General features: G+C 45.3%; 1 protein-coding gene across 1 annotated transcript in view; it reads right to left on the bottom strand.

The window, feature by feature from the left end:
- Positions 1-25,985, bottom strand: part of LOC129032625 (uncharacterized) — a 79,100-nt gene that overhangs the window by 31,086 nt on the left and 22,029 nt on the right. Inside the window, exons 5-8 of the mRNA XM_054480203.2 lie at positions 25,556-25,704; positions 21,950-22,090; positions 21,131-21,276; positions 16,654-16,749 (exon numbers count right to left, since the gene is read on the bottom strand). Of these exons, the coding sequence (XP_054336178.1) occupies positions 16,654-16,749; positions 21,131-21,276; positions 21,950-22,090; positions 25,556-25,704 (532 nt within the window). The remainder of the gene's footprint in view (positions 1-16,653; positions 16,750-21,130; positions 21,277-21,949; positions 22,091-25,555; positions 25,705-25,985) is intronic.

The following is a 25,985-nucleotide window of genomic DNA, read 5'->3' as shown; positions in this document are numbered from 1 at the left end:
ACTGAGAACATACGGTGTTTGATTTTCCTTTCCTGAGTTACTTCGCTTAGAATAAAAGTCTCCAATCTCATCCAGGTCACTGTGAATGCCATTAATTCATTCCTTTTTATTGCTGAGTAGTATTCTATCATATATATACACCACAGTTTCTTTATCCCTTCATTAATTGATGGGCATTTGAGTTGGTTCCACGTTTTTGCAATTGCGAATTGTGTTGCTATAAACATGCGTGTGCAAGCATCTTTTTCATATAATGACTTCTTTTCCTCTGGGTAGATACCCAGTAGTGGGATTACTGGATCAAATGGTAGTTCTACTTTTAGTTCTTTAAGGAATCTCCACACTGTTTTCCATAGTGATTGTACTGGTTTACATTCCCACCAGCAGTGTAGGAGTGTTCCCTGTTCACTGCATCCACATCAACATCTATTACTTTTTTATTATGACCATTCTTGCTGGAGTAAGGTGGTATTGCATTGTGGTTTTGATTTGCGTTTCCCTGATCATTACTGATGTTGAGCATTTTCATGTCTGTTGGCCATTTGTATATCTTCTTTTGAGAATGTCTATTCATGTTCTTAGCCCACTTTTTGATGGGATTGTTTATTTTTTTCTTGTTGATTTGTTTGAGTTCATTGTAGATTCTGGATATTAGTTCTTTGTCAGATGTACAGATTGTGAAGATTTTTTCCCACTCTGTGAGTTGCCTGTTTACTCTGCTGACTGTCCCTTTTGCCATGCAAAAGCTCTTCAGCTTAATTAAGTCCCAGCTATTTCTCTTTGTTTTCATTGCTTTGCTTTTGGGTTCTTGGTCATGAAATCCCTGCCTAAGCCAATGTCTAGAAGATTTTCCCAATGTTATCTTCTAGAATTTTTATAGTTTCAGGTCTTAGATTCAAGTCCTTAATCCATCTTGAGTTGATTTTTGTAGAAGGTGAGAGATGAGGATGCAGTTTCATTCTGCTACATGTGGCTAGCCAATTATCCCAGCACCACTTGTTGAAAAGGGTGTCCTTTCCCCTCTTTATGTTTTTGTTTGATTTCTTGAAGATCAGTTGGCTGTAGGTATTTGGGTTTATTTCTGGGTTCTCTATTCTGTTCCATTGGTCTATGTGTCTATTTTATACCAGTCAGGGCTGTTTTGGTAGCTATGGCCTTATAATATAGTTTGAAATCAGGCCGGGTGCTGTGGTTCACGCCTGTAATCCCAGCACTTTGGGAAGCCAAGGCGGACGGATCACCTGAGATCAGGAGTTTGAGACCAGCCTGACCAACATGGTGAAACTCCATCTTTACTAAAATACAAAAATTAGCCGGGCATGGTGGCGGGCGCCTGTAGTCCCAGCTACTTGGGAGATTGAGGCAGGAGGATCACTTGAACCCAGGAGGCAGAGGTTGCAGTGAACCGAGATCACGCCACTGCACTCCAGCCAGGGTGACAGAGCAAGACTCCGTCTCAAAAAAAAAAGAAAAAGAAAAAAGAAATCAGATAATGTGATGCCTCCAGATTTGTTCTTTTTGCTTAGCCTTGCTTTGGCTATGCAGGCTCTTTCTTGGTTCCATATGAATTTTATACTTGATTTTTCTAATTCTGTGACAGTATTTTGATGGGAATTGCATTGAATTTGTAGATTGCTTTTGGCAGTAGTCATTTTCACAAAATTGATTCTACCCATCCATGAGCATGGGATGTGTTTCCATTTGTTTGTGTCATCTGTGATTTCTTTCAGCAGTGTTTTGTAGTTTTCCTTGTAGAGGTCTTTTGCCTCCTTGGTTAGGTATATTACTAAGCATTTAATTTTTTTTTTTACAGCTATTGTAAAAGGGGTTGGGTTCTTGATTTGATTCTCAGCTTGGTAGCTGTTGGTGTACAGAAGAGCTACTGATTTGTGTACATTAATTTTGTATCTGGAAACTTTGCTGAATTCTTTTATCAGTTCTAGGAGCTTTCTGGAGGAGTCTGTAGGGTTTTCTAGGTAAACAATGATCTCACCAGCAAACAGTGATAGCTTAACTTCCTCTTTACCAATTTGGATGCCCTTTATTTCTTTCTCTTGTCTGATTGCTCTGGCTAGGACTTCCAGTACTATATTGAAGAGGAATGGTGAGAGTGGGCATCCTTTTCTTTTGCCAGTTCTCAGAGGGAATGCTTTCAACTTTTTCCATTCAGCATTAGGTTGGCTGTGGGTCTGTCATAGATGGCTTTTATTATGTTGACGTATGTCCCTTGTATGCTGACCTTGCTGAGAGTTTTAATCATAAAGGGATGCTGGATTTTGTCAAATGCTTTTTCTGCATCTATTGAGATGATCATGTGATTTTTGTTTTTAATTCTGTTTATGTGATGTATCACATTTATTGACTTGCATATGTTAAACCATCCCTGCATCCCTGGTATGAAACTCACTTGATCATGGTGGATTATCTTTTTGATATGTTGTTGGATTCAGTTAGCTAGTATTTTGTTAAGGATTTTAGCACCTATGTTCATCAGGGATATTGGTCTGTAGTTTTCTATTTTGGTTATGTCCTTTCCTGGTTTTGGTATTTGGGTGATACTGGCTTCATAAAATGATTTAGGGAGGTGTTAGAGACAAACCGCCCCAAAAAAGCTTCTTGGTATTGCCAACATCCCTCCCCTTCACCCAAACCTTTTTATATTTCTAAGCCCTTATCTAGGCACCACAGTGAAGCCAGCAGACTTTACCTATCAGGCCTTACTGCTATAAAGCAAACCCCAATTACAAACCATTCAGACCGCACAAGGGGAGGTCACGGAAAGCATAAACAAACTTTACCTACACCCTCGGTACCATAAACATCACAAGGTGATATGTGGCAGAGTTAACCAACAAACAACCCCAGGGTCTCTCTCCCCCATATAAACCCTTCATTTTGTAAGCTCAGGGCTGCCTCCTCTGTCTGTAATGGAGCAGCCAGCAGGTTCAATAAACTTACTCACCTGAACTTGGGTCTCTCTCTCTTGTCCTTTCTCTCAGCTGACCTTACATTCTGGTGCCAAAACCAGGGAAGGAGACAGACTCTGGCTGGGACTCTCTCTCTCTCTCTCTCTCTCTCTCTCTCTCTCCCCTATCACCCCTCTCCAAGCCAACTTTCCCCTCCCAGAACCTGCCGAAGACCCAGAGACTCTCCTAGAGTCTCCCATTGCTGGCAACCTCATCCACCATCAAAGCCTCCGCCAGGGTGAGTGAAAAAGATACTGTTACCATTCCCCAGAACCCGTGACCATCCGTCTCTCCGTTTCCAAAAGACCCAACGCTGGACCAAGGGTTTCCTCCAGCCTCCGGGCCTCTGGTTCCTCTGTTTCAGGGACGCCTGACTTGACAATTACCTCCTCTATTCCAGACAAGTTCCACAGGAAAGGGGATGCCCTCTCCTGCCATCCTTGTCACCAGCAGTCTCTTTTTCCTCTACCCCAGCCCCCTTCCATTCACTATGAGAGCCTCTCAGTCTACCCCTTCCAAGACCACCCTCCTTAGGTGTCTCCTCCGCAGTCTCAAAGCTCTCAGCCTCCATTCAGAAATCTGCCCTAAAAGGCTTATTTTTTTACTGTAATACTGCATGACCTCAATACAAATTGGACCATGGCTCCTAATGTCCCGAAAATGGCACTTTCTATTCCAACGTTCTCAAAAACTTAGACAACTTTTGCCATTGCAATGGGAAATGGTCTGAAATTCCTTATGTTCAGGAATTTCTTCACCCTCCATAGCCGCCCTTCCCTCTGTCAGTCCTGTTCTACTTTCCAAATTCTCCTTGCCCTCTCCAAACCTGACTCACCTCCTGCCCCCAATCCCACAGCCCCAGCCGACGATTCCTCTTCCTTTGACCCGGCCGATTTTCCCCCTCCCCAACAGCATCATAATCCTCCACTGTATGTCCCTGCTCCAGCTCTACCCCTCTCTCCCCCTCTCTCCCCCTCTCTCTAACCACCCTGCTTCTGAATCTGAGTCCTCTCCGTCTCTGCCCCTCACCCGTCCTCAGGCCCAACATGCTCGGCAACCAGCTCCCTTGCTTCCTCTCCGGGAAGTAGCAAGAGCTGAAGGTATTGATAAAATTCGTGTTCCCTTTTCTCTCACTGATCTCTCTCTAATTAACAAAAGACTCAGTTCATTTCCAGAGGATCCTGCCTTTTATATTAGGGAGTTTCAGTACCTTACCCAGTCTTATGAACTAACCTGGCATGACCTCTATGTTATCTTCTCTTCCACCCTCACCCCAGAAGACCGGGACTGTATCTGGACCCTAGCTCAGGCACATGCTATACCATTCATTACCAGGCTCCTGCCCAGCCTACTGGTGCAAAGGCAGTCCCCAGCCAAAACCACCAATATTCAGCACAAGCTTCAGAAGGTTGACAACGGCCCTCAAACCCCACCTTCTTAATTTAGCCTTCAAAGTCTTTAACAATCATGATGAGGAAAAAAAGGCAAAAAACAAGCAGAGTTTCAAACGCTTACCTCTGTCATCAGGGGCCCTGCAGGCCCATGGGGCCGCAGCTCCATGCAGAAATCTCCTAGCAATCCACCTCCACCTGGCGCCTGTTTCAAGTGTGGCAGTGAGGGCCGCTAGTCCAGACAATGCCCTAACCCAGGTAAGCCCACCAGGCTGTGCGCCTCTGTGGAGGACCCCACTGGAAGTCATACTGTGAGCAACCCCCACAAGGGCTGCCCCCATCCCTTCCTGAGCTGGCCAAAACCTGCTACTCGGATCTCATCGGCCTTGCGGCTGAAGACTGACGGTGCCCTGGAACAGACACCCTGGCAACTACCATCACTTCATCCAAGCCAAGGTAACCCTGGTGGTGGCAGGTAGGCTAGTATGTTTTTTCTAATTAATATTGGGACAACCTACTCTGCTTTACCTAATTTTTCAGGACCTACCGAGTCCTCCCAGCTCTCTGTTATAGGAAATGATGGACAAGTCTCCAAACCCCGAGCCCCACTCCACCCTTCTGCTCCCTGCACACCATTTCCTTCACTCACTCTTTCTTAGTCCTGCCCTCATGCCCAACTCCATTCCTAGGCAGAGACATCCTTTCAAAACTCCACACTACTCTCCACCTCCATGGTAACCTACTTAGAAATTCAACTTTCCCCTGAGGCCTGGGCTATGAGGCCAGCCCAAGCAGCATTAATAGATCATCTACCTGCTCCCTCCTCCAAAAGCAAAATCCTTTCCTTCCTAGGGTTAGCAGCCTTCTTTAAAATATAGATTCCCAACTGTGCTTCCTAGTTCACCCCCTCTATAAAGCGGCCAAAGACCCTCTCAATAAACCCCTAAATCCCTCACATAACATACTCCCCAGCTTCCACAAACTCTAAACTGCTCTTGTCACTACACCAGCTCTGTCCTTACCTGATATGTTCCAACATTTCACTATCTATACTGCCAAAAGCTGAGGAACAGCCCTCGGTGTCTTAGGACAACAAAAAAGAAATCCTCCTTTCTTCGCTCCCTGTAGCCTACCTCTCTAAACGATTAAACAACACAGTTGGAGGATGGCCAACCTGTCTTAAAAGGCTAGCAGCAGCAGCTACTTTAACTCTAAAAAAGCAAAAAAGTAACATGCAGTCAAAATATCACCTTTTACAGTCCTCATAATATATAGGATCTCCTCTCCCGCTAAGCATTAGGCTCCCTTCCTCCTTCCCAAATACAATTACTCCATGCTCTGTTTATCAAAAATCCTAAATTCAGTCTTGCCAACAGTGCTCCTCTCAGCCCAGCATCCTCACTCCCTTTGTCTTCTTCCCCTCCTACTCATTCTTACCCTGACATCCTAGATCACCTGCAGCCACACTTTCCAAACATTTCCTCTGAGCCTCTCACCAACCCCGATAACCAGCTATTTATAGATGGCTCCTCTTCTGGGCCCACTGGCCCTCCGAAAATTGTTGGGTATGTGGTTGTTTCCCTTAACTGAGTAATCGAAGCTAAGCCCCTATCTCCAGGAACCTCCTCTCAGAAAACAGAACTCATAGCTCTCACCAGAGCCCTAACCCTCTCCAAAGGCAAATGAGTCAACATTTACACAGACTCCAAATATGCATATCACATTCTTCATTCCCACACTGCCACCTGGCATGAGAGAGGATTTCTTACTGCCAAAGGGACCCCCATCACTAACGGCCCCCTTATTTACCAACTCCTTCAGGCCGCACACCTCCTAACTGAAGTGGGAGTTATACACTGTCGGGGACATCAAACAGGAACAGATAAAACCTCAAGAGGGAACGGAAAGGCTGATAAAGCAGCAAAAGAAGCCTCCCTTTCTTCTGCTCCTGCCTCCCTCCTCCTCATTACCCCTGCAATCCAACCTCAATATGCCCCCACTGAAATAGTCTCATTACTACAACAAGGAGCCTTCCTCCAGGGAGGCTGGAGAGTTAAGGACCCGAGGCTAGTCCTACCCCAGTGCCAAACCGACAGAATTCTGACATCTCTCCACCAATCCTTCCATATTAATGCACGCCCCCTATATCTCCTCCTCCACCCATATTTCTTCTCCCCTCACCTATTCACCTCACTAAAAAACGTAACTTCAAACTGACATATATGCTCTGCCGCCTCCTCTCAAGGAGGCCTCCATTCCCCATCTATTATACTACTTACCCTATTGTTTACAGTAAAATTATATAGTATAACTCCTTCCAGTTGGAATACCAGCCAAAAAGTCTCCCTCACTTTAGCCTTCTGCCTAATCGTTATCCTTGTGGCAAAAATCACAATCGCTAATGAACAAGCATTCCCACATCCTCCCTAGATGCCCTGCTTTTGTCTGTCCTGCTGCTTCACTCTCTTCCTTGATGCCTCTCACAGAATATTTCCCGGTTCCACCCACGGAACAACACTCTGGAAGCCTTTTTCGAGTGGATAACCGAACTTTTCCTCCAAGGCTCTCTCTATGGCTTCACTCCGGGCAAAATCAAACTATTTACTTTTCTGCTCACTCTCTGCCTTTCTAACCTGTCCCATAATTAATACTCCAACCCTTCTTTCAGCCCAACCAATACCTACGACCCCTAAACACCTACGCAGAAACTAAAAAACTCCAATTCCTCCCTGGCAAGAGACTTCTGGTTCTGCGTATCCCTCCACTCCACAACATACAATGTAATCCCTGCCTCAGCCTATAACTGAACTTCCACCCAAGTAACCTACCATCCTAACATCCTCATTAACAGCCCCCTCAAACTCAAAATACAGGCATTAACAAAAATCTCCCCCCAGTTAGCTAGCGAGTTTGGTCCGGCAGTTACAACTTTACATCCCTACTTACACAACCTATCCCCAAACTATCCCCCTGCCGCAGCCGTAAATAAACCCATATTAGGAGCCATAACAACCCACACAATCTTATCTTATCCAGCATCACTGTGCATCCAATGACATCTACCCTCTGGCAGTCCCCTCAGCCACCTAAATTCCAAACTGTGAAACTGTACCTTACAACTCAAACCTTTCACCAAACATACTACTCTCAAAGCTGCCAACAATAGAGACAGGCTTCCTTTCTCCAGCCCCCCAGCCCTTGACACCTCCCACCTCATTAACAAAAATTCAGAGTACTACAACGGCCAACATCTCCCCTGTTTATCCCGCTTCCCTTGGCTCCCCTCTCCACGCACCATCCCTGCACCCACCACCCGCAACTGTCTCCTTATCCCAACATCCAGCCACACTCCCACATGAATCTTAGTAAACACAAAACGCTTCCTCTCACACTGGGAAAAAACAGCCCAAAAGCCTCCCAGCCCAAACCAAACCACCCTTTACAACCACTTACAGCAGCAGCCCTAGCCGGGACCCTAGAACTATGGATGCATGAAAATAACAAAATAGTACATCTTTTCAGCATATGCAACAAGTTCTGTCTACAAAGCCAAGGCAGACTTTTCCTCTGTGGTACCTCAACTTATATTTGCCTCCCCTCTAACTGGAGAGGCACCTGCACCCTGGTTTTCCTCAGTCCAAAAATCAACATTGCCCCAGGAGACCAGCCCCTACCAATACCAGTTAATACCCCTATCTGACACCGCCATGCTATACAACTCACACGTCTGTTAGTAGCCCTTGGAATAACTACATAAGTTGGAACTGGGATTGCAAGATTAGCCACTTCCGTTTCCTATTCCTAATCCCTCTCCAAAGACCTCACAAATAGCTTGGCAGACTTAGCCAAATCTATTACAACTCTCTAATCACAAATAGATTCTTTAGCAGTGGTAGTTCTTCAAAACCGCAGAGGCTTAAACCTACTCACAGCCAAAAAAGGAGGATTCTACCTTTTTCTAGATAAACAGTGTTGCTTTTATCTTAATCAATCTGGCTTAGTACAAGATGCTGTAAAAAGACTAAAGGACTGAACACAAAAATTTAAGAAAAATGTCCCCCAATGGCCAGCATGGCCCTCCTGGTCCTTTAGCACCTGGTTTCCATGGCTAACACTCCTCCTAGGCCCAGCCATAACCATTCTTCTCTTTCCAGCATTCAGCTCATGTCTCCTATGCCTTCTAACCCAGTTTTTACAGGACTGTATCAGAGCCTTCACCTGCTGGACAATACAAAATATGATGCTGCTCCAGGAATACCAACAGCTCCAAGAACAGCAGTCCCTACCGTCCAGCCTTTCCTCATAACCGTCACCCCTTCCCAGCAGGAAGTAGCCAAACGACAATGGCGTCCCTCTTCTATTACCTATTAAAAGGCTGGAATGTTAGAGACAAACTGCCCCAAAAAAAGCTTCTTGGTATTGCCAACCCCACTCCCCTTCCCCCAAGCCTTTCTACATTTCTAAGCCCTTATCTAGGCACCACAGTGAAGCCAGCAGACTTTACCTATCAGGCCTTACTGCTATAAAGCAAACCCCAATTACAAACCATCCAGACCGCACAAGGGGAGGTCGTGGCAAGCATAAACAAACTTTACCTACACCCTCTGGCACCATAAACGTCACAAGGTGATATGTGGCAGAGTTAACCAACAAACAACCCCACAGTTTCTCTCCCCCATATAAACCCAACATTTTGTAAGCTCAGGGCTGCATCCTTTGTCTGTAATGGAGTATTAGTAGCTGAAAGGACTGTTGTAACTTGGGTCTTGTCAGGCCTCTGAGCCCAAGCTACCCAAAGCCTATAAAACTGTCCCACCCCTAACTCCCTTTACTGACTCTTTTCAGACTCAATCCCCCTGCACCCAGATGATTAAAAAGCTTTATTGCTCACACAAAGCCTGTTGGTGGTCTCTTCACACAAATGCACATGACATTTGGTGACTCGGATCAGGGGATCTCCCTTGGGAGATCAATCCCCTGTCCTCCTGCTCTTTGCTCCATGAGAAAGATCCACCTACGACCTCGGGTCCTCAGACCAACCAGCCCAAGGAACATCTCACCAAATTTAAATCAGGTAAGCAGTCTCATTTTATTCTCTTCTCCAACCTCTCTCACTATCCCTCAACCTCTTTCTCCTTTCAATTTTGGCACCACTCTTCAATCTCTGCCTTACCTTAATTTCAGTTCCTTTCCTTTTCTGGTAGAGACAGAGGAGACGCATTTTAGCTGTGAACCCAAAACTCTGGCATCGGCCACGGACTCTGGAAGACAGTCTTCCCTTGGTGTTTAATCACTGCGGGGATGCCTGCTTGATTATTCACCCACATTTCAGAGGTGCCTGATCACTGCGGGGATGCCGGCCTTAATCCTTCACCTTGGTGGAAAGCACCACCTCCCCTGGGGGGCAAGTACCCCCACCCTCCGTGTCTCTACCCTCTCTTTTCTCTGGGCTTGCCTCCTTCACTATGGGCAACCTTCCATCCTCCATTTCTCCTTCTTCTCCCTTAGCCTGTGTTCTCAAGAACTTAAAACCTCCTCAACTCACACCTGACCTAAAACCTAAATGCCTTATTTTCTTCTACAATACCACTTGACCCCAATACAAACTTGACAATGACTCCAAATAGCTAGAAAATGGCACCTTCAATTTCTCCATCCTACAAGATCTAGATAATTCTTGGTGTAAAATGGGCAAATGGTCTGAGGTGCCTGATGTCCAGGCATTCTTTTTACACATCGGCTCCTCCCTAGTCTCTGTTCCCAATGCAACTCATCCCAAATCTTCCTTCTTTCCCTCCCTCCTGTCCCCTCAGTCCCAACCCCAAGCATTGCTGAGTCTTTTCAATTTTTCTTTTCTACGGACCCATCTGACCTCTCCCCTCCTCCCCAGACTGCTCCTTGCCAGGCTGAGCCAGGTCCCAATTCTTCCTCAGCCTCCACTCCCCAACCCTATAATCCTTTTATCACCACCCCTCCTCACACCCTGTCTGGCTTACAGTTTCATTCCATGACTAGCCCTCCCCGACCTGCCCAACAATTTCCTCTTAAAGAGGTAGCTGGAGCTGAAGGCATAGTCAAGGTTAATGCTCCTTTTTCTTTATCCGACCTCTCCCAAATCAGTTAGCGTTTAGGCTCTTTTTCATCAAATATAAAAATCCAGTCCAGTTCATGGCCCATTTGGCAACAACCCTTGAACACTTTACTGCCCTAGACCCAGAAGGGCCAAAAGGCCGTCTTATTCTCAATATACATTTTATTACCCAATCTGCTCTTGATATTAGAAAAAGCTCTAAAAATTAGATTCCGGCCCTCAAACCCCATAACAGGACTTAATTAACCTCGCTTTCAAGGTGTACAATAATAGAGAAGAGTTGTAATTACTTGCCTCCGCTGTGAGAGAAACCCCAGCCACATCTCCAGCACAGAAGAACTTCAAAATGCCTGAACTGCAGCGGCCAGGCATTCCTCCAGGACCTCCTCCCCCAGGATCTTGCTTCAAGTGCTGGAAATCTGGCCACTGGGCCAAGGAATGCCCGCAGCCTGGGATTCCTCCTAAGCCATGTCCCATCTCTGTGGGACCCCACTGGAAATCAGACTGTCCAACTCACCCGGCAGCCACTCCCAGAGCACCTGGAACTCTGGCCCAAAGCTCTCTGACTAACTCCTTCCCAGATCTTCCAGGCTTAGTGGCTGAAGACTGACGCTGCCTGATTATCTCAAAAGCCTCCTGGACCATCATGGGTGCTTTAGGTAGCTCTTACAGTGGAGGGTAAGTCTGTCCCCTTCTTAATTAATACAGAGGCTACCCACTCCACATTACCTTCTTTTCAAGGGCCTGTTTCCCTTGCCTCCGTAACTGTTGTGGGTATTGATGGCCAGGCTTCTAAACCTCTTAAAACTCCCCAAGTCTGATGCCAACTTGGACAGCATTCTTTTATGCACTTCTTTTTAATTATCCCCACCTGTCCAGCTCCCTTATTAGGTTGAGACATTTTACCTAAATTATCTGCTTCCCTAACTGTTCCTGGGCTACAGCCACACCTCATTGCTCCCCTTTTCCCCAGTTCAAACCTCCTTCGCACCCTCCCCTTGTGTCTCCCTACCTTAATCCACAAATATAAGACACCTCTACACCTACCTTGATGACCAATCATGCACCCCTTATCATCCCATTAAAACCTAATCACCCTTACCCCACTCAACGCCAATATCCCATCCCACAGCAGGTTTTAAAAAGGTTAAAGCCTGTTGTCACTTGCCTGCTACAGCATGGGCTTCTAAAGCCTATAAACTCTCCTTACAATTCCCCCATTTTACTTGTCCAAAAACTGGACAAGTCTTACAGGTTAGTTCAGGATCTGTACCTTATCAACCAAATTGTCTTGCCTATCCACCCCATGGTGCCAAACCCATATACTCTCCTATCCTCAATACCTCCCTCCACAACACATTATTTTCTTCTGAATCTCAAACATGCTTTCTTTACTGTTCCTTTGCACCCTTCATCCCAGCCTCTCTTCACTTTCACTTGGACTGACCCTGACACCCATCAGCCTCAGCAACTTACCTGGGCTGTACTGCTGCAAGGTTTCAGGGACAGCTCCCATTACTTCAGTCAAGCCCAAATTTCTTCCTCATCCATTACCTATCTCAGCATAATTCTTCATAAAAACACACGTTCTCTCCCTGCTGATCGTGTCTGGCTAATCTTCCAAACCCCAACTCCTTCTACAAAACAACAACTTTCCTTCCTACACATGGTTAGGTACTTTCACCTTTGGATACCTGGTTTTGCCTTCCTAACTAAACCATTCATTCTCCCTATTTCCCCATATTTCCCTCTTTCCTGTTCCCCACCCAGACCACACTTGGTTTATTGATGATAGTTCTTCTAGGCCCAATCGCCACTCACCAGCAAAGGCAGGCTATGCTGTAGTATCTTCCACATCTATCCTTGAGGCTGCTGCTCTGCCCAGCTCCACTACCTCTCAGCAAGCCAAACTCATTGCCTTAACTCAGGCCCTCACTCTTGCAAAGGGACTATGTGTCAATATTTACACTGACTCTAAAGATGCCTTCCATATCCTGCACCACTATGCTGTTATATGGGCAGAAAGAAATTTCCTCACTACACAAGGGTCCTCCATCATTAATGCCTCCTTAATAAAAACTCCTCTTAAAGCTGCTCTACTTGCAAGGAAGCTAGGGTCATTCACCGCAAGGGCCATCAAAAGGCATCAGATCCCATTGCTCAAGGCAACGCTTATGCTAATGAGATAACTAAACAAGCAGCTAGCCTTCCAACTTCTGTCCTCAAGATCAATTTTTCTCCTCATCTTTTCACTTTACATTTCCAGTTTTGCCTTACAAAATGTCTCTTCTTCCTCTGTGCCTCCTCCACCTACATGTGTTTACCTGCTAATTGGACACGCACATGCACACTAGTTTTCCTTACTCACAAAATTCAATTTGCAAATAGGACCGAACTGCTTCCTGTTCCCCTCACGACACCAACACTTCACTACTATTTTGTTTTGTTTTTCTTATTATGAGTATAAGAAGACAGGAATAGGCCTCGACTTACTCACTGCTGAAAAAGGAGGACTCTGAATATTTGTAAATGAAGAGTTGTTTTTACCTAAATCAATCTGGCCTGGTATATGACAACATAAAAAACTGAAGGATAGAGCCCAAAAACTCGCCAACCAAGCAAGTAATTATGCTGAACCCCCTTGGGCACTCTCTAATTGAATGTCCTGGGTCCTCCCAATTCTTAATCCTTTAATACCTGTTTTTCTCCTTCTCTTATTCGGACCTTGTGTCTTCCGTTTAGTTTCTCAATTCATACAAAACTGTATCCAGGCCAACACCAATCATTCTATATGACAAATGCTCCTTCTAACAACCCCACAGTATCACCCCTTACCACAAAATCTTCCTTCAGCTTAATCTCTCCCATTCTAGGTTCTCATGCCACCCCTAATCCTGCTCGAAGCAGCCCTGAAAAACATTGCCCATTATCTCTCCATACCACCCCCCAAAATTTTTGCCGCCCCAACAGTTCACCACTATCTTCTTTTGTTTTTCTTATTAACATAAGAAGACGGGAATGTCAGGCCTCTGAACCCAAGCCTGCACATATACATCCAGATGGCCTGAGGCAATTGAAGAACCACAAAAGAAGTGAAAATGGCCGGTTCCTGCCATAACTGATGACACTACCTTTTGAAATTCCTTCTCCTGGCTCAGAAGCTCCCCAACTGAGCACCTTGTGACCCTTGCCCCTGCCCACAAGAGAACAACCCCCTTTGACTGTAATTTTCCACTACCTACCCAAATCCTATAAAACTGCCCCACCCCTATCTCCCTTTGCTGACTCTCTTTTCGGACTCAGCCCACCGGCACCCAGGTGATTAAAAAGCTTTATTGCTCACACAAAGCCTGTTGGTGGTCTCTTCACAGGGACAGGCCTCAACAATGCTGTTATTTAAAAGCTGAAGGATGAGTAGTTGTATTGCTCTTTTTTTTTTTTAACTTTTCTCTCAAACTATCCACCTTCTAAGGGGGTTTAACACCTGCAAGGGCTACCCTGGGGGTGTGGCACATAGGAAGAGTCACATTTACAAAGGGCCACAGTCACCTTCTGGTACTGTTACCTAATGATATTATGCAGGCATTCGCTGGGATTTTATGTGTGTTAGGAGAGTTATTGCATCAAACATAAAGTCTTCAAATATTATGCTATTTATTTTAACCTTCTTTGCCATTAATTAATTTTTGTTTTTAAAATCAGGAAGGCTCAAGAAATATGAGTGGTCAGGGCCTGACCCCAGCCTTCAGAAGGCTTGAAACTCCCAAACAGATCTTGACCCATTGGTTTTTCTGCAGTGCCGAGTTAGCTGCACAGTGTGATGCAGTTAGATGCTCCTTTGTTCTTTTACCACTTTCTGGTAAAAGATACTAAGCCTAGATTCCAAGTTAGGATTGGCGACCCAGAGTTCCTCTCCCTTCTGAGGTCATCCAGCCCAGTGCGGGGCCACTTGTCCTGGAGATGCTGATTATTCTCATCTTCACAGGAATCCCAACTCCTGTGGAAGAATTTTTGGCTGAACATATTCCCAAATGGTAACTCTGTTATGGACTGAATGTTTGTGTCACCCTAAAATTCATATGCTGAAACCGTAAACCCCGATGTGATGGAATCAGGAAGTGTAGGCCTCTGGGAGATAATTAGGTCATAAGGGTGGAACCCCCATTGAATGGGATTTGTATTATGAAAGGAAAGTATCTTGGGCCCCCAAAATCACTAAGGAAAACTCAAGCTGGAAACTGCTTAGGGCAAATGTGCCTCCCATTCTATTCAAAGTCACTCCTCTGCTCACTGAGATAGATGCATATCTGATTTGCCTCCTTTGGAAAGGCTAAGCAGAAACTCAAAAGAATGTAACAGTTTGTGTATTGCCTATCTGTGACCTGGAAGCTCCCTCCCTGCTTCCTGCCTTTGCTTCAAGTTAACTTGTCCCGCCTTTTCAGACTGAACCAATGCACTTCTTACATATATTGATTGATGTCTCATGTCTCCCTAAATGTATAAAACCAAGCTGTGCACTGATCGCCTTGGGCACATGTCCTCTGGACTTCCTGAGGCTGTGTCTGGGGGAGTCCCCAATCTTGGCAAAATAAACTTTCTAAATTAACTGAGACCTGTCTCAGATTTCCTGGGTTCACAGTACTTTTAGGAAAGAGATCCTGGGGAGCTCTCTAGCCTTCTTCCCACCATAAGAGAACACTGGAAAAAAATGGCCATCTATGAAACAGCCCTCTCCAGACACTGAATCCTCCAGTGCCTTCATCTTGGACTTCCCAGCCTGCAGAACTGTGGGGAATAAATGTTTGCTATTCAAGCCACTCACTTTATCGTATTCTATTCTAGCAGCCCAAACTGACTAAGACACCGTCAAAAACAAATGATAACCTCACTTGGTTCTTTTTTTTTTCTTCCTTTAATAGACTTTCCAAAACTAGCTCTGCCCAGTGGAAAAGCTATATTAATAGCCTTTATTAGCCAATATCAGATAACAGAGACAGTCTGATGAATTTTCTTTTTTTTTTTTTTTTGAGATAGAGTTTTGCTCTTGTCACCCAGGCTGGAGTGCAATGGCGCAATCTTGGCTCACTGCAACCTCTGCCTCCTGGGTTCAAGAGATTCTCCTGCCTCAGCCTCCTGAGTCACTGGGATTACAGGTACCTGCCACTATGCCCAGCTAATTTTTTTTGTATTTTTTTTAGTAGAGACGGGGTTTCACCATGTTGGCTAGGCTGGTCTCGAACTCCTGACCTCAGGTTATCCACCTGCTTCGGCCTCCCAAAGTGCTGGGATTACAGGCTTGAGCCATCACACCTGGCCAGTCTGATGAATTTTCTTACTTTACATTTTCATTTGACATTTTGGATCATAAGAATTTGTAATTTTCTAATTCAATGAGATTTCACAGAGGAGTTATAAGGATAATTTCCAGGACAGAAAAAGACTGCAGAAAAACAGATGAATATTGAAGAAGAGAAAGCCAAAAGGTGACAAACTTCATTATAAGGGCCAGTTGCCCTCCCCCAGACTCATGGCAGAGAAAAACATGAAACGGACTAAAACAGAACAACACAAATTGAGATTAGCCTCCACAAGGAGCTTCCCAAAGACTGTGTTCATGACCACGCAGTGACAATCTTGCGTTGTCTCTTTAGAATTTCAAAATGGTAAAGCTGGGGTGGAGTTTAGGATCCTGTGAGTGAAAAGTTCTCATTTTGCAGAAGAGGATTCAGAGAGCCAGACATTAGTGGAAGTGTCAGGGATAGAATCCGGGTCCCATCTTTAATACTTAGATAGCTTCTCATATAGTCTAACCCAGTTCAGAGGTTACAGAGTTGTTGATTTCTTAAAATTCCTTCTAGATTACACAGTTGCTAATTCTAAGTAAAAATCATAGGATGCAAGTCTGTGAGCTGAACTGATCAGATTCCACAGGCTGTTCATTGCAGAGATATTCCCAGACCAGCTGAGGCCCCATTACTCTTGTTGAACATGTCAAAGATGAATTCCTCTGATGGCCATGGCAAAGCCATTTGGTGTTTGGTTTACATGAAGTCACAAGACATTGAGTGTTCTTTTTTCTCCACTTGAGTTTTTCTCTGTTTGGTGCAACTACTTAGTAGTGGAACACACAGCTCATGAAAGGAGGAAGTGATTTAGAAGATGAGGGAAGTGGAAGGAACAGTTGAAACGACAACAGAAAAAATACCTTTTTTTCTCTTTTTCTTCCCTGAAGTAGTTTTCACTGTTACAGCTTCAGACGATTTTGTAATCTGGTTCATAGTTGAACTTCCTCTCTGTTTGGCTGGTTGAAAAAAAAAGACTTTTTAAAAAGCAGCCTGTTCAAAGTCAAATGAATGGGTTTCTGACACACCTCGATGTTGGTTATGGCCTTTATTTTATGTTCACTTTAGGCAGAGATATTTCTCACAAAAGAGAATGATCTGACCTCTTGTCAAGATCACATTCACTTCAGTTCAGTCCTGTGTTTTTTTTTTTTTTGAGATGGAGTCTTGCCCTGTCGCCCAGGCTGGAGTGCAATGGCACCATCTCGGCTCACTGCACCTTCGCCTCCTGGGTTCAAGTGATCCTCCCACCTTAACCTCCAGAGTAGGTGGAATTACAGGTGTGCACCTCCCCACTCGGCTAATTTTTTGTATTTTTAGTAGAGATGGGGTTTCATCATGTTGGCCGGGCTGGTCTCAAACTCCGACCTCAAGTGATCTGCCTGCCTCAGCCTCCCAAAGTGCTGGGATTACAGGTGTGAGCCACTGCACCCAGCTGGGTCCTGTGGTTTTTGTGTTTCTTTCCTTAAAGTCTCAGGGTGAACATGCAACCAAGTAGAGCCCCAAGAACCATCCTGCCAGCCTCGTGTTGCTTCTTCTTTACATTTCAAAGCTGCCCTCTATAAAAGTGACTCCAAGGCCCTGGAATTAGTAAGAATGTAGCAGGGAGGAACTCTTTTTTGGCATGTTTAAAGCAACATATTAGAACATATCACTCTGGAGTCATTCTGGACTCTTCCTTTCTCTTGTACCCTACATCCAATCCCTTAGGAAGTGGGATAATGCAGAGTCTCACTGCTTCTCACTGCCTTCCCTGCTATTGCCCTTGTCTCACCTGGGTAGACAGCTCTCTCCTAGAGGTCAGCGGCCACCCAGCAGGCCTCCCTGCCCACCCGCACCCTTTCCTGCCCACAAGAAGAAAAGGGAATAATGTAAAAATTGACATATTACTTATATTTCAATTCTACTTATTCTGCAAAATCTTGTATTAAAAAGTATTTCAGGCCGGGCACGGTGGCTCAAGCCTGTGATCCCAGCACTTTGGGAGGCCAAGACAGGTGGATCATTTGAGGTCAGGAGTTCGAGATCAGCCTGGCCAACATGGCGAAAGCCCATCTCTACTAAAAAAAATATAAAAATTAGCCGGGCATGGTGGTTCATGCTTATAATCCCAGCTACCTGGGAAGCTGAGGCCGGAGAATAGCTTGAACCCAGGAGGTGGAGATTGCAGTGAGCCAAGATCGCCCGACTGCACTCCAGCTTGGGTGACAAGGTAGACTCCATCTCAAACAAAACAAAACAAAACAAAACAAAACAAAAAACAACAAATAAAATTGTATTTCTACACTGTAACAAGTAATTATGATTAAGAAAACAAACTTGTCATTGGATCCTAAGGCATTTGGGCCCCTTTCAACTGAAAGCCCCTGTGGCTGACTCTGGCCAGAAGGAAGAGTTACCGAGAGGCCTGGGAGTAGCTCACAGAACAGGAGGTCAAACATTTGGTCCTCAAACAGCAGTGGTCTCAAACATTTTTGTTCTCATAACAACATAGAGGAATATTAAAAAGTTTATGGACCATCTTGCACATTTTTAGGTCGGTATCTAAGTTTTTCATCATCACTTTTTTTTTTTTGAGACAGAGTTTCGCTCTTGTTGCCCAGGCTGGAGTGCAATGGCACGATCTCGGCTCACCGCAACCTCTGCCTCCCAGGTTCAAGTGATTCTCCTGCCTCAGCCTCCCAAGTAGCTGGGATTACAGGCATGAGCCACCACGCCCAGCTAATTTTATACTTTTAGTAGAGATGGGGTTTCTCCATGTTGGTCAGGCTGGTCTTGAACTCCCGACCTCAGGTAATCTGCCCGCCTCAGCCTCCCAAAGTGCAGGGATTATAGGCATGAACCACCAGGCCCAGTCCATCATCACTTTTAAATTTTCAAAAGAGATTTTTAGAATATGGCAAATAGTGACATTTAAAAATAAAATCTGTTATATCATTCCCTTAAGTGTATCAAATGGAATATAAACCAAACCATTTGATACTCGCCATCACTTACCAGAATATCGCAACAACAGAAAACATGAGCAAACTCTTCTTTAGCAATTGACATTTTTACATTATTCCCTTTTCTTCTTGTGTTTTACGTATATTTCCATTCTGTTTATTCTGTAAAATCTTATATTAAAAAGAATTTTATAGGCCAGGCACGGTGGCTCATGCCTGAAATCCCAGCACTTTGGGAGGCCGAGGTGGGCAGATCATGAGGTCAGGAGATCGAGACCATCCTGGCTAACACGGTGAAACCCCGTCTCTACTAAAAATACAAAAAATTAGCCTGGCATGGTGGCGGGCGCCTGTAGTCTCAGCTACTTGGGAGGCTGAGGCAGGAGAATGGCATGAACCTGGGAGATGGAGCTTGCAGTGAGCCGAGATCATGCCACTGCGCTCCAGCCTAGGTGACAGAGCAAGACTCCATCTCAAAAAAAAAAAAAAAAAAAAAGATTTTATAGATAATCCTATTATACTTCTTTGTAATAAAAATGTTACATGTACAAATACTCAAATTTCAAAATTTCTTGGGATCAGGCTGGGTGCAGTGGCTCACACCTGTAATCCCAACTTTGGGAGGCTGAGATGGATGGATTGCTGCCATCCAGGAGTTTGAGACCAGCCCAGCCAGCGTAGAGAAACCCTGTCTCTGCTAAAAATACAAAAATTAGCCGGGTATGATGGTGGCCTGCACCTATAATCTCAGTTACTCCGGAGGCTGAGGCAGGAGAATTGCTTGAAGCTGGGAGGCAGAGGTTGTGGTGAGCCAAGATCACATCACTGCACACCAGTCTGGGTGACAGAGTGAGACCCTGTCTCAAAAAAAAAGTTTCTTCTCCAGTTATTCATCAATTTTTAAAAGTATGTAATTGATTCTAAGTACATAGAAAAATAAATTTTTTGAATGCATTGCTCAGTGAGATGGATACTGCAGTTTTATTTGTTTTTATAATTAATTCATGTATTCATTAAATATTACTGCTAGCATGAGGCAGAGTTCAGCATCAATTCTATTTCCATTTTTCATTGTTATAGTTGAAATACTGAGAAACCTTGTTCACACGTGATGGGAATGGAATAGGGTTGCCAGATTTAGCCTCTCTTTCCCATCTACTCCTCACCCTACTGTCTAATATGTGGCTGTTGGCTGAAGTTAAATGTCAGCTGTGGAAAGCCATTTACAGGGGAGTAAGCAGCTGTTGTTCTTGTCTGTCCTGCATTTCTCCTCCCACCTGCCTACTCTTTTGGGGACTGCCAGTTCCCCACTGCAAATCCAGTAGTGCTGGCAGAGCTGCCGGTCACAGTGCTCTACCCTCCAGGATGGGCATGGGATGCGTCCTGGCCAATCACATTTCGCCCTGACCTGAGATTGGGCCAAGAGGTCGGTATGTGACCCAAGGAGGGTCGATCAGAATCTCCGTATGGGATTTGACACATAGTCATTGGAAGAAAGAAGCTTTCACTTTCTGTTTGATTACAGTCATGATGATGTAGCCCTGGGACTGTTGGCAGGCACATCAGCTGTCTTTTCCTGCTTGGAGAAAGCCTGGCTGCAGCCGGAGGGAGAAAAGCCAACCCTTGGAAGGGAAGTAGAGTCAAGAGCAGCAAATTCTGGGTCTCCTGATGGGGTGGTTTGAGCCCCTGAATTCAGTCATCTCTGGAGACAGCTGTACCCATGGATGTCCCAGTTATGTCAGCCTATAAACCCATACTGGTCTTTAATCCTGTTTGGGTTGCTTTCACTTTTAACCTAAAGAATCTGATTAACACACTGTAGTAGTTTTCTATTGCTGCTGTTGCAAATGACCACACACTTAGTGCCTTAAAACAATACAAGTTTCTGATCTTATAGTGGAGGTCTGAACTCTGAAATAGGTCTTAAAGGCGAAAGTCAAGGTGTCAGCAGAGCTGTATTCTTTTAAAGGCCCTGGGGAAAAATAGTTTACTTGCCTTTTCCACCTTGTAGAGGCTTCCTACGTACCCCAGCTCCTGGCCCCTTCCTCACATCACTCTAACCTCTGCTTCCATGGTCACATCTTCTCTGACTCTCCTGCCTCCCTCCTATAATGATCCTCGTGATTACACTGGACCCATGAGGATGATCCAAGATGATCTCCCTCTCTCATCCTTAACTCATGCAGGCAGAGTCCCTTTTGCCAGGTGAACTGACATATTCACAGGTTCTGAAGATTAGGGCAAAGACATCTTTGCCATTATTTTGTCTCCCACACATACTCAAGAAGAAGAATCACACTTGACCACTGAGAAGGTCACTTTTAATCACAGAGCAAAGCATCCTCCTTTTAGGTGGCACCAACAGGATTTTAGTGCCAAGTCCCCCAGCACTTACCTTGGAGCTGCTGAGGGGGATTTCCAGCGTCTGGTGAGCCTGGGGCTGGCTGGTCGTTCCCCTGTGTCTCTGCAAAGCCTGCTATGGGCCTGAGAAGAGCCAGTGCTCCGGAACATTCCAAGTAATTGCCATCAAGGAACAGCTCGCTGGGGAAGGAAGCAGAATACATTGTTTATTTTATGGTAGTTCTACTTCCTCAAATTTGGATTTAAGGGCTGGGCACGGTGGCTCATGCCTGTAATCCCAGCACTTTGGGAGGCCGAGGCGGGCGGATCACAAGGTCAGGAGATAGAGACCATCCTGGCTAACATGATGAAACAGCATCTCTACTAAAAATACAAAAAAATTAGCCGGGCGTGGTGGCGGGCGCCTGTAGTCCCAGCTGCTGGGGAGGCTGAGGCATCAGAATGGCATGAACCCAGGAGGCGGAGCTTGCAGTGAGCCGAGATTGTGCCACTGCACACTAGCCTGGGTGACACAGCAAGACTACGTCTCAAAAAAAAAAAAAAAATTGATGTAAGGTTTTCATCTGATAATATACCTAGTCATAAAATAATAAGGAATAATCATAATTAATTAATTAATAATAGGTCATGTCATAAAAAATAGACCTAGTGACCATGTCAGCTGGCCAAACACCTGCATTCAGTATGACACCACTGATTTTCAAACTCAACTAAAGGACCTTCTCTTATGGTTAAGAAAAGGCAAGCAAAAATAACAAGAGTGGGGAAAGGATGATTAGAATTACAACAGATTGTATAACTCAAGACAGAATAGAGCCAAGATTAGAAGGGGGCAGCGGGGGACACGTCTCACCAAATGGCACTCTGGCTGATGACCGAACCCAGCCTTAGCCCGCTCTGAGGTCCCAGACCACAGTAACGCAGACTGAGGCCTTGAAGCCTTTGGTTGTTCTCCAGGCCAGAGAAAATGCTCTCAAGTTCTTCATTTCCAAATCTAAAAAGAAATGACAGTGTCAACTTAAATAACAGAGAGGCTCTCTAAAAGGAGCCTGTTTATTCAGAACCAGAATTGCAATGGGAATGGGAATACGCAGGCCATGGTAAACTATGTGCATATTCAGGGAGGCAGAGGAAGACAACGGTCTTTCAATGAAAAGTGAGGAGGATTACATCATTGTTTTCAGATAATTATCCTTGACTACAAGGATCAATAACAAGGGTGGCACCAGACTAAGGCTGGACAGTTACTGGGTAGATGTCCTCATAGAAGTATTTTTTTGTGTAAAGTTATGATGGTCTTGTGCAAGGCTGTGGTTGCTGCAGGGTCTTTTGTGATAGTTCTTGTTACCAGGCATTTATGCATGAGAGCCCTTCTTTCATGGCCTTCCCCGGCTCTGTTTGTCAGGTTTTGTTGTTGTTGTTGTTCAACACAAGTGACTCCATTTTAATCTGACAATTTTCACAATAGAAACAAATTAGTGACTTTTTTTCTTTTTCTTTTTTTTTTTGAGAGAGAGTCTTGCTCTGAAATTCACCAAGGATTACAGGCACACACCACCACGCCTGGCTAATTTTTGTATTTTAAGTAGAGACAGAGTTTCACCATGTTGGTCAGGCTGGTCTCGAACTCCCGACCTCAGGTGATCTGCCCACCTTGGCCTCCCAATATGCTGGGATTACAGGCATGAGCCACCGTGCGGGGCCAAATTAGTGACTTTTAAAACCTGTGGGGCCGGGCGCAGTGGCTCATGCCTGTAATCCCAACACTGGGAGGCCGAGGCGGGTGGATCATGAGGTCAGGAGATGGAGACCATCCTGGCTAACACAGTGAAACCCCGTCTCTACTAAAAATACAAAAAAAATTAGCTGGGTGTGGTGGCAGGCACCTGTAGTCCCAGCTACTCGGGAGGCTGAGGCAGGAGAACGGGGTGAACCCGGTAGGCGGAGCATGCAGTGAGCCGAGATGGTGCCACTGCACTCCAGCCTGGGCGACAGAGCGAGACTCCGTCTCAAAAAAAACAAAAACAAAAACCTGTGCCACTCACTGGATTATTAATTGTAAAGCCCTTTCCAGGATAATTAGCAGCATTTCTGCTGATCCCTAATTTGAGCTTCCAGGGCCAGGGCTGTCTATGGGGGTGGGCTGGGTTGGCCATAGTGGGTAGCCTGGGCATGAGGGAAAGGGCCGGAAGTCTGCCTCCTGGGTAAAGGGAGCAGAAGATGGTTGGAACTACCCAATCCAGGCAGCGGATGGAGAACAAGCTCTAAACCCCAGAGAGAAGACCTACAGAGAAGGGCAGAGACAGGTGGAGTCCTAGAGACTCCCAGCAGGGCTGTTCCCTCCTCTCGCATTGCAGGCTTTACTTTGCAAAGTGAAATCTTGTGCCTCATCCGCAGCCTCTGCGGGGAGGTAATGGTAAAAGCCACGGGTCAGGAAACCAAGGCTTAGTGAAGGAAAGCAACATCTTTAAGGAATTTGGAATGTCAAAGCTTGAATCTTAAAATGAGGTGGGTAAGATGAACAGAAATAACTTTTAACATGTATCAATTCATGAACAAGTAATGACTGAGGGCCTTCCCTGAGCCACCTACAAAGGTGGGCGTGGGGATGCAGTTTGTGTGAGAAAGAACAACTGTCTGATGGACCTCATGGCCTCTCAGTGGAGACAGTGAGGAGAGAACTGCAACCCCCAGAGGCCAGTATCCTGCAGTGTTACCAGTGTTAAGGTCTCAGGTGGTGATTCCCAGCTAGGCAACCCTGACAACACTAAGTGTCCTGGCGTCAGCGGCAGTATGTCATCTGACTATTACAACAAGCTGTCTCCTGAAGAAGAGAATTCCTTCTTTCATCCTTCTCTCTTCCCACCAGTGCAGGTCTCTGGGTGCCCCTCCTAGGAGATGGGGCCTGGAGGGGTCTCTTAGCAGTGGGGCTGGTGCTGCCCAATAGAGTGGGAAACTGGGGGACTCGCAAGCAGATCCTGCAGTCACTGCATGGTGTCCTGTGTGCATTGGGCTCCTGCTGCCCCCTGTTACAAGACCCTGCCTGACGTTCCTCCCAGCATTTCAGAAACCCTGAGAACCTCCACAGAGAACGCCCTCTCCCCAGCTTTTACCACCAGGGCCCTGACCGGATCCCAGTTCTGTGTCTCTGGGCTACCACTTCTCAGGCTGGAATCTCCTTTCTCTCCTCACAGCCCACTGGCCTTTTGAGTCTAAGGCCCCACCCAATTGCATGGGAAGAGTCACAGAATCACAGACTCCTGGAGTGCGGGAGATCATTTCATTACAGACCATAGAGGTTCTGTGACTTACTCCAGATCGTACACACAGTTTGAAGTTGTTTGTGGATGGCAACTTACAGACCCCGGGCAATCTAGTGTCATGGATCGGAGGTGGGCTCTGATTCAGACAACCTGAATCCATATCAAGGTTCCATCCCCGGGGGACTGAATAGCCTTGAACAAGTCTGTGGACCTCATCCACAGTCTACGGATAGTAATGGTGCATAGCTCATGAGGTTGTTGGGAGGATAAATGAGCTCATCCCTGCATCGTGTTTGGCACACAATAAACACTCATTAACCATTAGCTGGAAATATTATTATTATTCTCATCTTGTGGACATTCCCTTAACATGCTTGGTACCCCAGCTCTGAAGGACTTGCTCCACTCCTCCCCAACACCACACCTTTCCCTCCCTCTTTCCCTCCCTCCCTCCCTCCCTCGCTCCCTTCCTTCCTTCCTTCCTTCCTTCTTTCCTTCCTTCCTTCCTTCCTTCTTTCCTTCCTTCCTTCCTTCCCTCCTTCTTTCATCTTTCTTTCTCTCTTTCTTCTGTTTTCTTTTTGAGACAGAGTCTTGCTCTGTCACTCAGGCTGGAATGCAGTGATATGATCTTGGCTCACCACAGCTTTCATCCCCCACTTCAGCTCAAATGATCCTCCCATCTCAGCCTCTCAGAATGCTGGGATTACAGGTGAGGGCCACTGTGCCCAGCCCACTACACCTTTCTTTCTACCTCCTCATCTGGTGAATATTGACCCGTCACCTAGGGAATTGTGGTTTCCCTTGTCCAAACTACCAAAATAATATACATGGACATCTTTTGTGGTCTTCAGATTTTCTACCTTGCCTTAAGAGCATCTCTTCTCTACTGTACCAAGGACATCCTGGAACAGCAGCATTGCCTTCTATATTTGTATCTTTCTTAGCACTGAGCACAATATCTTGCATAAACTAGCCTTCAACAAATATTTGTTGAAAGAATAAATAAATGAAAGTGACTTTTCTCGAGAACTCTAATATTTACTCAGAAACATTAACTCTAAGAAGGTTTTAGAGGGTCCTCTTCAGCCATCCCTTGATAAGGTGCAAGGAAACTGGACATGCAACCCCCCAACCCTCCCCATCTTTGCTTCCCCCAGCTGACAACAGTAAGAGCCCTGCAGGAATTCCAGCCTTACTTGCAGTAATCAAGGACAAGAGAATGCAAACTACTGAACCGCAGAGCCTTCCCAAATCGCTCTAGAGACCACAGATCCATCTTGCAATCAATGATTTCTAGGGTGGTAAACGGGCAGGTGGTGTGCCCCTTCAATTCCAGAAGCAAAGCCTAAGAATGCAAGATATAAAAAATGCTTACATAATGATGACAACTATGCTCTGTGCTTTAAAATGTTGCTTTCAAGTCCATCATGTTAATTACCTCAACATTTTTGCCCCAAGATAACTTTCTAATTATCTAAGGAAAAGGTGGCATGAAAATAAAATACTTTCCCTTTAAAACAAAGAGTCACTGAAGAATTACAAGGGAAACACCAAGCTTTATAATGAGATAAGATATATTGCAGATTATTATTTTAGATATTGTTATGGGCTGAATTGTGCCCCCGA

This window comes from Pongo pygmaeus, chromosome 2, assembly GCF_028885625.2.
Source record: "Pongo pygmaeus isolate AG05252 chromosome 2, NHGRI_mPonPyg2-v2.0_pri, whole genome shotgun sequence".
NCBI classification, from domain to species: domain Eukaryota; kingdom Metazoa; phylum Chordata; class Mammalia; order Primates; family Hominidae; genus Pongo; species Pongo pygmaeus.
Note: the sequence above shows the minus strand (reverse complement) of the source record. Positions and strands in the feature narration are given on the sequence as shown.